The sequence below is a fragment of the Lineus longissimus genome, chromosome 1 (assembly GCF_910592395.1).
Source record: "Lineus longissimus chromosome 1, tnLinLong1.2, whole genome shotgun sequence".
NCBI classification, from domain to species: Eukaryota; Metazoa; Nemertea; class Pilidiophora; order Heteronemertea; family Lineidae; genus Lineus; species Lineus longissimus.
The window spans coordinates 14,101,452-14,114,280 of NC_088308.1; the positions used below are offsets into that span (position 1 = coordinate 14,101,452).

The 12,829-nt window shown below is 44.0% G+C and overlaps 2 protein-coding genes across 2 annotated transcripts; both read left to right on the top strand.

Annotated features, from left to right (window-relative positions):
- The first annotated feature begins 255 nt into the window (after positions 1–255).
- LOC135483177 (uncharacterized) lies at positions 256–687 on the top strand. Its single transcript, XM_064763855.1, has one exon. The coding sequence runs from the start codon at positions 256–258 to the stop codon at positions 685–687; it is 432 nt and encodes a 143-aa protein (XP_064619925.1).
- Positions 688–8,564: 7,877 nt separating this feature from the next.
- LOC135483307 (uncharacterized) lies at positions 8,565–9,161 on the top strand. Its single transcript, XM_064764118.1, has one exon. The coding sequence runs from the start codon at positions 8,565–8,567 to the stop codon at positions 9,159–9,161; it is 597 nt and encodes a 198-aa protein (XP_064620188.1).
- The last annotated feature ends 3,668 nt before the right edge of the window (positions 9,162–12,829 follow it).

Consider the following 12,829-nt stretch of genomic DNA (forward strand, 5'->3'; position numbering starts at 1 on the left):
ATGCAAAATTGAAGTCTCTAGGTCTTACGGTTACAAAATGTGCACCATGGGTTTAACGGAGCTAAAAAGGGCTTTGACAAAAAGCCCAAAAAGGGCAACGGTAAAAAGAAAACTGTTCGACATGTTGATGCTGACTTTGATCGCAGTACAGATTCCGATAGCGATTTAGAAATTGTGTGGAAAGTCGATGCAGGTACTTTCAAATCGAAGCAAAAGTTCCAACGCACTGTACGCTTGAATGGACAAAAGCTCAGGATGACCGTCGATACTGGCTCTGAAAGAAACATTGTAGGTTACCAAACCTACATGGGCTTGTTTTGTCGATATCCATTGAAACCTACAAGTAAGCAGTTCAAAGCATACGGTGGTAGCTCTCTGAACTGTAAAGGTTATTTCAACGTCTGTTTTGATTGGGAGGGTCTCTGCATAAATGACCGTGTCTACGTCATGGAGGGTACGCTTGAACCCCTCCTAGGGAGAAAAACGACATTCGACCTGAAGATTCTCACGCCTACCGAGAACGTCAACAAGGTTAACGCCAACGCTGAAGGTGATCCATACTCCAAGCTGCTCGACGAATTCAAAGATGTATTCGAAGGAAACGGGCATATTCGTGATTTCGTACACAAGGTTACGAGTGATCCCAATGTAGAGCCAGTTGTTCAGCGCTTACGCCGTAAACCATAAGCGATGGATGCCGCTATTGACAAAGAAGTCAATAAAATGGTCGAAATGGGTGTGATTGAGCGTATTGAAGAGGGGTCCGAATGGATTTCGAACCTCATTGCTGTCCCTAAAAAGGACAATGAAATGGCCAGGGCCATTGTGCTCACCTCATGTGGAGGAAAGATGGATAAAGAGCATGGTATTGTGTCATGTAGTGTTAGGTTTGATGTAGGTCCAAGCAATTACAATTTCCCCAAAATGGCCAATTTACAGTACATTCGACCTCTGTGACCTTAAAAAGTAGGTCAAATCAAAGAAGACCCGGGTGACACATTGAATGGTTGTTAGAATTAGATGTACCTATGATATAAAATTGGTGCCCATCGGGCAAGTAATACTAGGAATAATGGCATTTTGAAGAATTTAGGATTTGGCCCCCTCCCTGGAGGCCAAACGGCAAATCAGATCGCACCAAACTTCGGTACGTGAGACCACCTGACCAAGGGGTACATGTGTACTTAATTTGTGATCAATAGTCATTGCAGTTAAGAAACGTGCCATAGTTACGGCCTGACGGCCAATTTACGCCATTTGACCTCTGTGACCTTGACAAGAAGGTCAAATTAAAAACCTGTGTGACATATACTGTATAGTGGTTAGATGTACCCATGATATCAAATTGGTGGCAATCGGGCAAGAAGTTAAGGAATAATCACATTTTTAAGGTTTTTGGATTTTGCCCCCTGGTGGTCAAGTGGTGAATCATATTGGACCAAACTTCGGTCCCTGAGATAACCTGACTAAGGGGTAAATGTGTACCAAATTTGGGATCAATAGTCATTGCAGTTTAGAAACGTGCCATCGTTACATCCTAACGGCCAATTTACACCATTTGACCTCTGTGACCTTGAAAAGGAGGTCAAATCAAAAACCCGGAGGATATATGATGCACCTTTGCTAGAAGTACCTACCATATTTTTTTCAAAATTTCCCGACTACTATTAAGGGAGATATTGCATATTTTCACTTTTAACGTTTGGCCCCCTGGTGGCCAAACCATGGAACGAATCGGACCGAAACTTGGTCTCCAAGGTGTCATTACATAAGGGTACATGTGTACCAAGTTTCAACTCAATAGCTCTAACAGTTACGAAACGTGCCCTGCTAACGGGCGACGGATGACGACGACGACGGACGACGGACGCCACGGTCTGGGATAAGCTCACCTCTGCTAAGAGGTGAGCTAAAAATGAAGTCCGCATCTGTTGTGATTTGCATGAAGCAAATAAAGCCGTGATACGTGAACCCTACCCATCGCCTAGGGTAGAAGATATCTTGGCAAAATTAGAAGGTGCCAAGGTATTTGCCAAACTGGATGCCAAAAAAGCATTTTGGCAGATTGATCTGCATCCGGAATCAAGGTCGCTCACAACATTTATCACTAAAAAAGGAACTTACCGCTATTGCCGGTGCCCATTTGGCTTGGCTTCCAGCTCAGATGCCTTTCAGAAGGCCATGGAAAGCATTTTTGTTGACATTGAAGGAGTAGTGATGGAATGTGACGACATGATTCTATTTGCAGACAGTCATGAAAACTTGTTGAAAATTCTGCGCAAAGTGTTCATGCGGTGTAGAGAACGCGGTGTTGTGTTGAACCGTCAGAAAGTTGAGCTGGGTCTGAGACAAATGGAAGTTGTAGGACATCTGTTCTCTGCTGATGGTGTCCGGCCGTCGAAATCGAAAGTTCAAGCCATCGTGGAAGCACCACCACCAAAGGACGTCAGCGAACTCCGATCATTTCTGGGCACATGTGGCTATGTCCAGAAATTTATACGTGACTATTCGGACATTTGCGAGCCATTGCGGAGATTGCTCCGAAAAGACTGTCCATGGCAATGGGTAGGCGAACAAAACACTGCATTTGTTAAACTGAAGCAAGTTATTAGTGAGGTACCCTGCCTTGCCTACTATAAGATAGGTGCACCCACCACACTGATAACTGATGCGAGCCCATTTGGTTTGGGTAGTATTCTCTTGCAACAACAGGAAGACTCGTCATTGAAACCAATAGCGTATGCGAGCAGGTCATTGACTGACACGGAGGGTAGATATTCTCAAATCGAGAAAGAAGCTCTAGGTTGCGTTTGGGGAGTGGAATATTTCCGCAATTATTTGTGGGGAATCCAGTTCAAAATCTTGGTTGACCATAAACCTTTGATATTCATGTTTCACCCCCGTGTATTGTAATGCCAGAGATCGGGGAAAACCAGTTGTTTCCGTCGTCATGACGACGTGTGACCATATTTGGAAGGGATTCTTCCGGTAACTAATTTATGTAAGTAAACATTGCAGACGCACTTCTATTTTCTCTTCTAACTTCAGTTTAAGATAAGTTCGGTAATGCAAACTTGCGGGAGGCATGTATTTGTACTCTCTGGTTAGGTTTTGATATATTGTAAATGTATTTCTGTCGCCGTATTTATGATTCAGAGCTTTCATTGTAGCGCGGTTTCTGCGTGTATATTTTCACTGTACATTCTCGCTGAGATTCGGCCTTTTACCCCGTGTTCCGTCGATGATTACGACCGTCATTCTTATTCTATTTCTAAACGTAGCCTCAGGTTTGATTCATCTTGCAATGTAGAATCAAACCTGTGTGTTCATTTCTTTATAATTTCCATTCTTTATAGTTTAAACATCGTTTTTCTGAAGCATATCTACGGCCTTTCTTCGTCTCGCATCACTGTTTACATTTTTTGTCGTTACGTCATGTCATCTGTTGTCCTCGCGTCATGATTGGCCGAGGCGCAGGTGACGTCTCTCTGTTTGTAAATATTGGCACGTGTACGTTGTGCGTGAGTGGTGAATGGATCGCCGTAGGTGCAGGAAGCATCCGAGGCAGTGTAGGTTTTAATGTACAAAGTGAACAAAGTTTTGATTAGATTTAAACTGTATTTCTTGATTCAGTTATTCAACGTTTAGAGTGGATCTTTTAGAGACCAGACCCAGAACGCAAGAACTGTCAGATATGACAATTGGCGCCTAACGCGTGAGGCAAAACGTAGTTTAACAGTTGAATCAACGACACAGCGAGTTGCACCGAGCACCGAGCACACTGCACCGAGCACCGAGCACATTGCACCCGACACATTGTACATCTGCACAAGCACCAAGCACCCTGCACTCTACACCTGCGAGGACCAAGGAATAAAGAATAAACTTCACACCCTTGCATTCAGCTGTGCACCGCACTTGCACACTTGCACCCGGTTAGATTGTTGCACCTTGCACATTAGCACCTGTGCACGTACAGTTGCACCAAGTTAGACAGTTGCACCTTTGCACATACAGTTGCACCACGTTAGTCAGTTGCACCTTTGCACCCACACTTGCACCTTTGCACCTGTGCACCCACCTTCGCATCTTTAGAAAGTACGATGAACATACAGGGAGTTCCGGAAGCACCCCATATGGGAGGGGATGATGGTGTGTTACCGCAACCACCACAAGTTTTGGTTGTGAGCCAGAACATGGTGTTGCCTGAGAAATATGACGGAAGGGGAAATTGGAAAGATTTCTTGGCTCATTTCGAGAACATTGCCAATCTTAATGGCTGGAACGAGGACATGCGAGCGCAATTTCTGGCAGCCTCATTACAGGGCCCGGCCCAGAAGATTTACACTGACCTAGCGCAAGCCGCCCGCCGCGATTATGCGACATTACGAGATAGCATAGCCAGTCGGTTTGGAGGGAACCAAAGGAGCAAATTCCATTTGTCAGAATTAAGGGCACGCACAAGACGCCCGAACGAGAGTCTGAAAGACATGGCACAAGCAATGTTCAGATTAGCCAGTCAAGCGTATCCTGAACTTGATGTGGCGGGAAAAGAGAGAATGGCCAAGATACACTTTTGCGATGCACTTGATGATAGTGAGATGAGGATGCGCTTATTTCAAGCAAGGCCAGCGACGCTAAACGATACGGTCGCTGTAGCCTTGGAAGTTGAAGCTTTTAGGAAGGTAGAGGCACAAAGAGGAAGCATCGGTTTAGGCAAGAAGATGGTGCGACAAGTTGAAAAGAGTATTCCCAGCGACGATAAGTTGAGTGCAAGAATTGACCAGCTCGCTGATAACTTCTCCAAGTTACAAGAGCTGGTGATTACAAGCATTCATCAAAATAACAACAGACCACAAACAAACAACGGAGGTGAAAGACAAGGTGATAGGCCTAGTAGGCAAAACATTAAATGTTGGAACTGCGGGGATTTTGGTCACTATGCTACCAAATGTGAGCAACCTAGGCGCAACCAGTCGTCACGTAATGGAGACAACAGGGGCCATCCTAGGGACAACCGTCCTCTGAGACATTTCACAGATAGTGGATCCGACGAGCGGAATGACAGATATGGCGGCGATTATCGCTATCACAGGAGGGACGCAGGGCCTATCAGAAACTTTGAAGACAGGAACAACCAGTCTTACGGATATTATTACCCCGAGAGACGGGGCGAACATGTTAACTTTGATCACGAACCAAGAAACGTACATCAAACAACCGAAAGACGAAGTGTTGTTTATTCCGTAGACCAGGCGGGAAACGAAGACAGGTCGGAGGTGAGGGGTGTCCCCCGATCATAAAACAGCGATTCAACCCCAGTGATGCTAAAAAGACAACGAAAAAGGCTCCAACGTGTTATAAGCTTAGTGACGACGGAGACGCACTTTACGTGTCAGGACGTTTGAAAAATCTAAATATTGACTGTCTCCTTGACAGCGGAGCCTCCGTCTCAGTAATTTCGGCAGACACGTACTACAGGTTGACGAACACATTTAAGCCTGAATTGAGAAAATGCGACACAGTTCTTACAGCAGCTGGAGGAAGCAATATATAGTCTATTTCCGAAGAGAGTGTGGCGGCTACATCAAACAGACCCCTGCTGAGCAGCCACTTAACTTATCAAGTCAGCCATAAATATCTGGGGCATCCCCAGCCTCTCCTTGGAGTTTTAGGTAGCTATGGCCTGTTCTAAACTTTTTGGAATATAGCAATTTGATTGCTTGCATACATTTATGTGTAGATGATAAGTGGATATAAGGCATTCATATGAACATTTTACTCTAAAATTCAGAACAGGGTATTGTTTTGCTTGGAAACAGCGGACCTCACAGTTTACTGGGAATTTCCTGTCTCGGTCAGAGTATTTATAGCATGATTTGAGCTTTCAAAGTGCTTACAATGATGTAGGATGTGTAGCAACATGTAGGTAAACTTAGATTGAATCGGAATGAATTAATGGTACCGACCGGTACAGGCTTCTGGGATCTGAAGATTACTTCATTTTGTTTGAATCATCAAGGTTGACTCACTGGTAAAATCAGAATGGGGTTTAGCCACTTGATAGCATAGTAGGCCACATGTGGTGATAAGCATAACACTGCATTCCAATGCGATAGCTACTGCCTTTGTGGATGGTTTGCCGCCACACTCTCTTCGGAAATAGACTTTAGACATTGTTGGCGAATGCACGATACAGTTAGGAATATTTAATAACCCGACGACAATAGATGTGATTGTAGCACACGTTAGTGTTCCTGCCATACTCGGGATGGATTTCCTCAAGGCTACTGAATGTATTTTGAACATGAAGAAAAACAGTCTGTTGAGTAAGGGACACGAAGTTCTTTGTCACACCAAAAGTGAAAACCATTTTTGTCGTCGCATCGTGGTGGAGAAGACAGTAGCGATTCCACCTGGACAAGAAATGATAGTGCCAGGGGGACCAATGTACAAGCGCAACGCAGCAAGATTTAGCATGGTCGAGCCCAGTAAGATCACCCTAGCAAAGCGAGGGTTAGTAATGGGACGTAGCTTCATGGATACAGAGAGCAAAGCCTGTCCACTCAGGATACTAAATATCACTGATGATACCGTGACGCTCAGCAAGGGGACAACCGCTGGCATCCTACACCCAGTAGAACACAGTGTAGAAATTGAAAAGATAACCATGAAACTGAAAGTCCTGATAAAGAGAAACCAGCTGAGCAAGAGGAGCTACCAGAACATCTACATGATTTGTACAAAAGAAGTACAGAAGACCTAGAAGAAGGTGAAACACACAAAGTGAAAGGGTTACTTTTGAAATACCAAAGCATCTTCGCAAAATCGAATGGTGACTTAGGGAGAACGGGATTAATTAAACATGAAATAGACACAGGTGACGCCAGACCTGTTCGTCAGTTACCACGACGTTTTCCTCCCCCCAAGCAAGATGAAATCAAGAGGCAAATTAAAGACATGTTAAAGCAAGACATTATTGAACCCGCAACCAGTCCTTGGGCTTCTCCGATCACTCTGGTGACCAAGAAAGACGGGTCGACAAGATTTTGTCTGGATTATAGACGCGTAAACGAGGTAACAATTAAGGACTCCTATCCCTTAAGTAGAATAGACGATAGTTTAGACTGTTTAAGTGGGTCCAAATGGTTCGCTACTCTAGACTTGGCCAGCGGCTTCTGGCAAGTAGAGATGGGTAGTGAGGGGAGTAAACAACGCAGTACTTTCTGTAGTAGGAGTGGGACTTACAGATTCAAAGTTATGCCTTTCGGGTTATGTAATGCAAGCGGTACCTTCCGGAGATTGATGGAGAAAGTCCTTGTAAATTTACAATGGGAAATATGCTTAGTTTACTTGGATGACATCATCACAAAAGGAAAAACAGTCGTTGAATTAGTAGCGAATCTCGACCAAGTGTTCGACCGTCTCCAAAAAGCTGGACTCAAGTTTAAGCCAAAGAAGTGTCATCTATTCCAAAGAGAAGTTCTATACCTAGGACATGTCGTATCAGAAGCAGGGGTAGCAACAGATCCAGCAAAGATGGTTGAATGTTTTAGGAACGTATACATTTGAAATAGTACATCGCGCAGGGAAAGCTCACTCAAATGCAGACACCTTGTCAAGACTTCCCTGTAACCAATGCGACAAACTCGGATATCCCAAGCAGGACCCCACTTTAGAGATTGATCCAGAAATAAACATGATAAGAGCAACTGACAAATCAGTTAAGACACACCCTATTCTTGCAATCACGAGGCAGTCAAAGAAGAATGGCGAAACACAAGAGAAAGCTAGGAAAACCAGGCCAACGACTAGTTCAAGTCCCATTACGGACGAAGAAGACACACACTGCAATTGGACCCGCGAGAACCTGGCCACCGCGCAAAGAGAAGACCATGCAATCAATTGGATGATAAAAGCAAAATAAAATAAAAATGAGAAGCCCGATTGGCAGGAGATTTCCTCAGAGAGCAGAGAAATAAAATTTTACTGGACGCAATGGGATCGCATGCAATTGGAAGACGGAGTGCTTAAACGGAAGTGGCACGATTCAGATTCAGAGAAAACTTGGTGGCAGACACTACTGCCCAAACAACTAAGAGATGAAGCTTTCATGCAGCTGCATGGAGTACGTACGGCAGCTCATCTTGGCGTGAAGAAAACATTAGACAAGTTCAGGAAAAGATTTGCGTGGTATGGAATGACATCAGAAGTGACCAGACGCATCCTTAGTTGCGACATCTGCTCGTCTAGGAAGAGTCCTCCAAAGAAAAGAAGAGCGCCCATGAAGAAATACCGTGTCGGTAACCCTATGGAAAGAATTGCAGCCGATATACTTGGGCCTTTACCGAGAAGTAACCGGGGTAACGAATTTGCTCTAGTGGTAACAGACTATTTCACCCGATGGACAGAATGCTACCCTTTCAGGAACCAGGAGGCAGCGACAGTAGCCAAGAAAATTGCAACAGAATTTCTGTGCCGTTTCGGAGCCGCTTTTCAGTTTCACACGGATCAAGGATCAAATTTTGAGTCGTGACTCAAAATTTGATCCGTGTGAACACCTTATGGCAGAAGTATGCAAACTGTTGGACATAGAAAAGACAAGGTGTACGCCAGGACACCCACAGTCCGACGGAGTGGTGGAACGTTTTAATAAGACGTTGTTGAACATGCTGGCGTCGTACGTGTCAGCAAACCAGAAAGATTGGGATGAACATCTACCATATCTCATGATGGCATATAGATCAAGCAGACATGAATCTACAAGGGAAACTCCGAATGCGCTGATGCTCGGTAGAGAAGTTAGTCTACCAATTGACGTCATGATGGGACTGCCGGAGTCAGAACAGCCTTTGGAAGAGACAGAATATGCTTTGGATTTAAGAGAGAAGATGGAAAGTGCTTTTGAGCATGTAAGACTTCAGCACAGCACTAGATACAGCACAGTCAAGACAAAAGAAGGTATACGACCGTTTGAAAAACGGATCGCCTTACAAGGTTGGAGACGTAGTGTGGCTGTGGAACCCGATCAGGAGGAAAGGATTTTCGCCGAAGCTGCAGCGAAATTGGACAGGACCGTTTATGGTTGTTGGAAAGATCGACGACGCAGTATACAAATTGCAAAAGTCAAAATGTTCCAAAGCTGTGGTGATACACTTTGATCGGCTAAAACCATATAAAGGCACAGAATTTAAGACATGGGAAATAGAGTTGAAGACAAACAACAAGACACACAAAGACAGACATGAAAACAATTACGCAAATGATAATGAGAACGTCGAACGACATGGGGCTAACACTAGTACAGGGACACATGAGAACAAAAGAAAAGAAGGGGTGATGGTGGTCGCTACGCAACCTTTCGCACAAACGCTAACGGCGCCATTGATTCCAGCTAACGTTGAAGAACCTTCTCCCAGAAGTTTCTGGGATATTTTAGGGTTGTAGCTGTCTTTTTTTAGATGCTCTTGTTGAGACTCATCATCGATATATCGTCGTTTCAGGATGGGGTTTCAACACCAATGCACCCTGTGTAGAAGAACTTGTCGTTCGATAGAGGATTTGTCGTATCACTTACGTAGGGACCACCCTTTGCCAGACAACCACCGCAACTATTATGATCGAAGACGAGGACATGACTATAGCCGCTCCCGTAGCCTACGCGGGCAGAGACGCCGGGAAGCTTCCAAACCACATCCCAGAGAATGACCTCAGGAGCGCGAATCGAGGATAGCAGAACGCCGGCAGACACCCGTTGCAGTAAATTCCGTAGTTACATGCATTGTACCTTCCCTTGAAGACGCGAGACAGCCGTCACAGCAGCCGGCCGGAAAGTCCACGATTCACAAATGCATGGAATGCAATACCATCACCACCCGTCGCACTACCCTACGCCGTCACTATGAAAGGCAACACGCTACTGCTTATAAAGAAAACGGTTTCCCTGCAACAATGAGAAGTGAGAGGGCGCAGTCTACTAGGCCAAGGGCAAGTCAGTAGCTTCGTCAGAAGAACGATCTGAAGCGGTCCGCGTAGAGCCTATACCCAGCGATACGCCGACACAGAGAAGGGCACGTAGCAGCAGCAGTAGCAGCAGTAGTAGTAGCAGCGACGAAGACGTTGTAGTCGGAGAAGCCGAGCCTCATGACGAAGGAGATAAGGAGAATAGAGCGCCAATCCAGGCTATGTCTAAACCAGAAGTTCCCGTACGCCCGACTCGTCCACCAGGAGAAACGGTACTCAAGACCTCACGTGTCTGGGTTTGGCGGGACGGCCTCAGAATGGAGGAAATCATCACCTATCCGGGATCTATCTAGTTTCGCACTTGAGGAAGCAGCACGTATAATATATATTCGAGATTGTTGTTGATCGAACTTTATTGTCATTTTTTACTGTTTAGCAAGCATGCATTCGGACTTGGCGATCGAACTTTGAATTGTAGTAGTTACTACATCGTTAATGGTTGAGGTTGGACTTTTGCAGTTAAAGGGAACTGACAGAGTTTCTAATAGTTTATACAGTTGGACTTTCATGTGTATATTAAAAATTTTAAAATAGTTGAGTTCTTAGCTGCTTAGAGGGGAACCGTATAATATATATTCGAGATTGTTGTTGATCAAACTTTATTGTCATTTTTTACTGTTTAGCAAGCATGCATTCGGACTTGGCGATCGAACTTTGAATTGTAGTAGTTACTACATCGTTAATGGTTGAGGTTGGACTTTTGCAGTTAAAGGGAACTGACAGAGTTTCTAATAGTTTAGATATACAGTTGGACTTTCATGTGTATATTAAAAATTTTAAAATAGTTGAGTTCTTAGCAGCTTAGAGGGGAACCGTATAATATATATTCGAGATTGTTGTTGATCAAACTTTATTGTCATTTTTTACTGTTTAGCAAGCATGCATTCGGACTTGGCGATCGAACTTTGAATTGTAGTAGTTACTACATCGTTAATGGTTGAGGTTGGACTTTTGCAGTTAAAGGGAACTGACAGAGTTTCTAATAGTTTAGATATACAGTTGGACTTTCATGTGTATATTAAAAATTTTAAAATAGTTGAGTTCTTAGCTGCTTGGAGGGGAACCGTTAGTATTGTGTAAATAGTTGTTATGGTATATCTGCTGATCGGTTACGTGAAGTTTGACTAGTTGACAGTTTGGATAAGTTTAGTAGGATAAGTCATGTGCAGTCAGCAGTGATAGAGTGACGATTTAATTTGTTTCATATATCTATATTGCGGAAGTTTAATCGTGCGATGGTACGCACTAATTTTAAGTGGGGGGGCTGTTGTTATGCCAGAGATCGGGGAAAACCAGTTGTTTCCGTCATCATGACGACGTGTGACCATATTTGGAAGGGATTCTTCCGGTAACTAATTTATGTAAGTAAACAGTGCAGACGCATTTCTATTTTCTCTTTAACTTCAGTTTAAGATAAGTTCGGTAATGCAAACTTGCGGGAGGCATGTATTTGTACTCTCTGGTTAGGTTTTGATATATTGTGAATGTATTTCTGTCGCCGTATTTATGATTCAGAGCTTTCATTGTAGCGCGGTTTCTGTGTGTATATTTTCACTGTACATTCTCGCTGAGATTCGGCCTTTTACCCCGTCTTCAGTCGATGATTACGACCGTCATTCGTATTCTATTTCTAAACGTTGCCTCAGGTTTGATTCATCTTGCAATGTAGAATCAAACCTGGGTGTTCATTTCTTTATAATTTCCAGTCTTTATAGTTTAAACATCGTTTTTCTGAAGCATATCTACGGCCTTTCTTCGTCTCGCATCACTGTTTACATTTTTTGTCGTTACGTCATGTCATCTGTTGTCCTCGCGTCATGATTGGCCGAGGCGCAGGTGACGTCTCTCTGTTTGTAAATATTGGCACGTGTACGTTGTGCGTGAGTGGTGAATGGATCGCTGTAGGTGCTTGAAGCATCCGAGGCAGTGTAGGTTTTAATGTACAAAGTGAACAAAGTTTTGATTAAATTTAAACTGTATTTCTTGATTAAGTTATTCAACGTTTAGAGTGGATCTTTAAGAGACCAGACACAGAATGCAAGAACTGTCAGATATGACAGTATCAACCATTGTGCCTCCTCGCATACAGCGTCTTCAGTGGAGACTGCAGGCGTATGATTACACTATTGAGCATATAGAGGGCAAAAAGAATATTGCAGACTGTCTGTTTAGAATGCCATTGCCTACCAAACCATGTGAGGAAAAGAAGAATGCATTTGTTGATGATTATGTAATGAATGTAGTAGAGATTACTGTAGGGTCTCTAAAAGGTGTCTCCCTAGATGAGCTGAAAGCCGAGTCTCTCAAGGACGACGTCATCAGAAAGGTTCATGGTTATGTGTGTTCAGAGTGGCCCAAAGATTTGGACAAAGATATCCAGCCATTCTATAGGTATAGGCACGAGATGTCTACTTTTGGGTCATTACTGCTGCGAGGACAGCGACTGGTTGAGAAAGCGAGTCCTTGACATAGCACGAGTCGCATCCTGGTGTTGTGAGGACCAAGGTGTTCCTCAGGTTGAGATTTTTCTGGCCTGGATTAGATGCTGTTGAAAAGCTTGTTGAAAACTGTCAGAAATGTATGGTAAACCAACCTTTAGTCCATGACACCCCCCTGGAACCAGTTGAACTGCCTGGGAAACCATGGCAAAAAGTGGCTATGGACATATTTGGACCTATTCAGGGCGAGTACTTGCTCACCCTCATGGACTATTACTCGTCATGGCCTGAAGCTATTGTTCTACAAGACATTTCCTCTGCTACAATAGTTGTAAAACTCTCTGAAGTTTTTGCAAGACTAGGTTTCC

What these genes read in the sequence shown, in the direction of transcription:
- LOC135483177 (XM_064763855.1), top strand. Translation starts at nt 256, where the DNA reads ATGACCGTCGATACTGGCTCTGAAAGAAACATTGTAGGTTACCAAACC.
- LOC135483307 (XM_064764118.1), top strand. Translation starts at nt 8,565, where the DNA reads ATGGCAGAAGTATGCAAACTGTTGGACATAGAAAAGACAAGGTGTACG.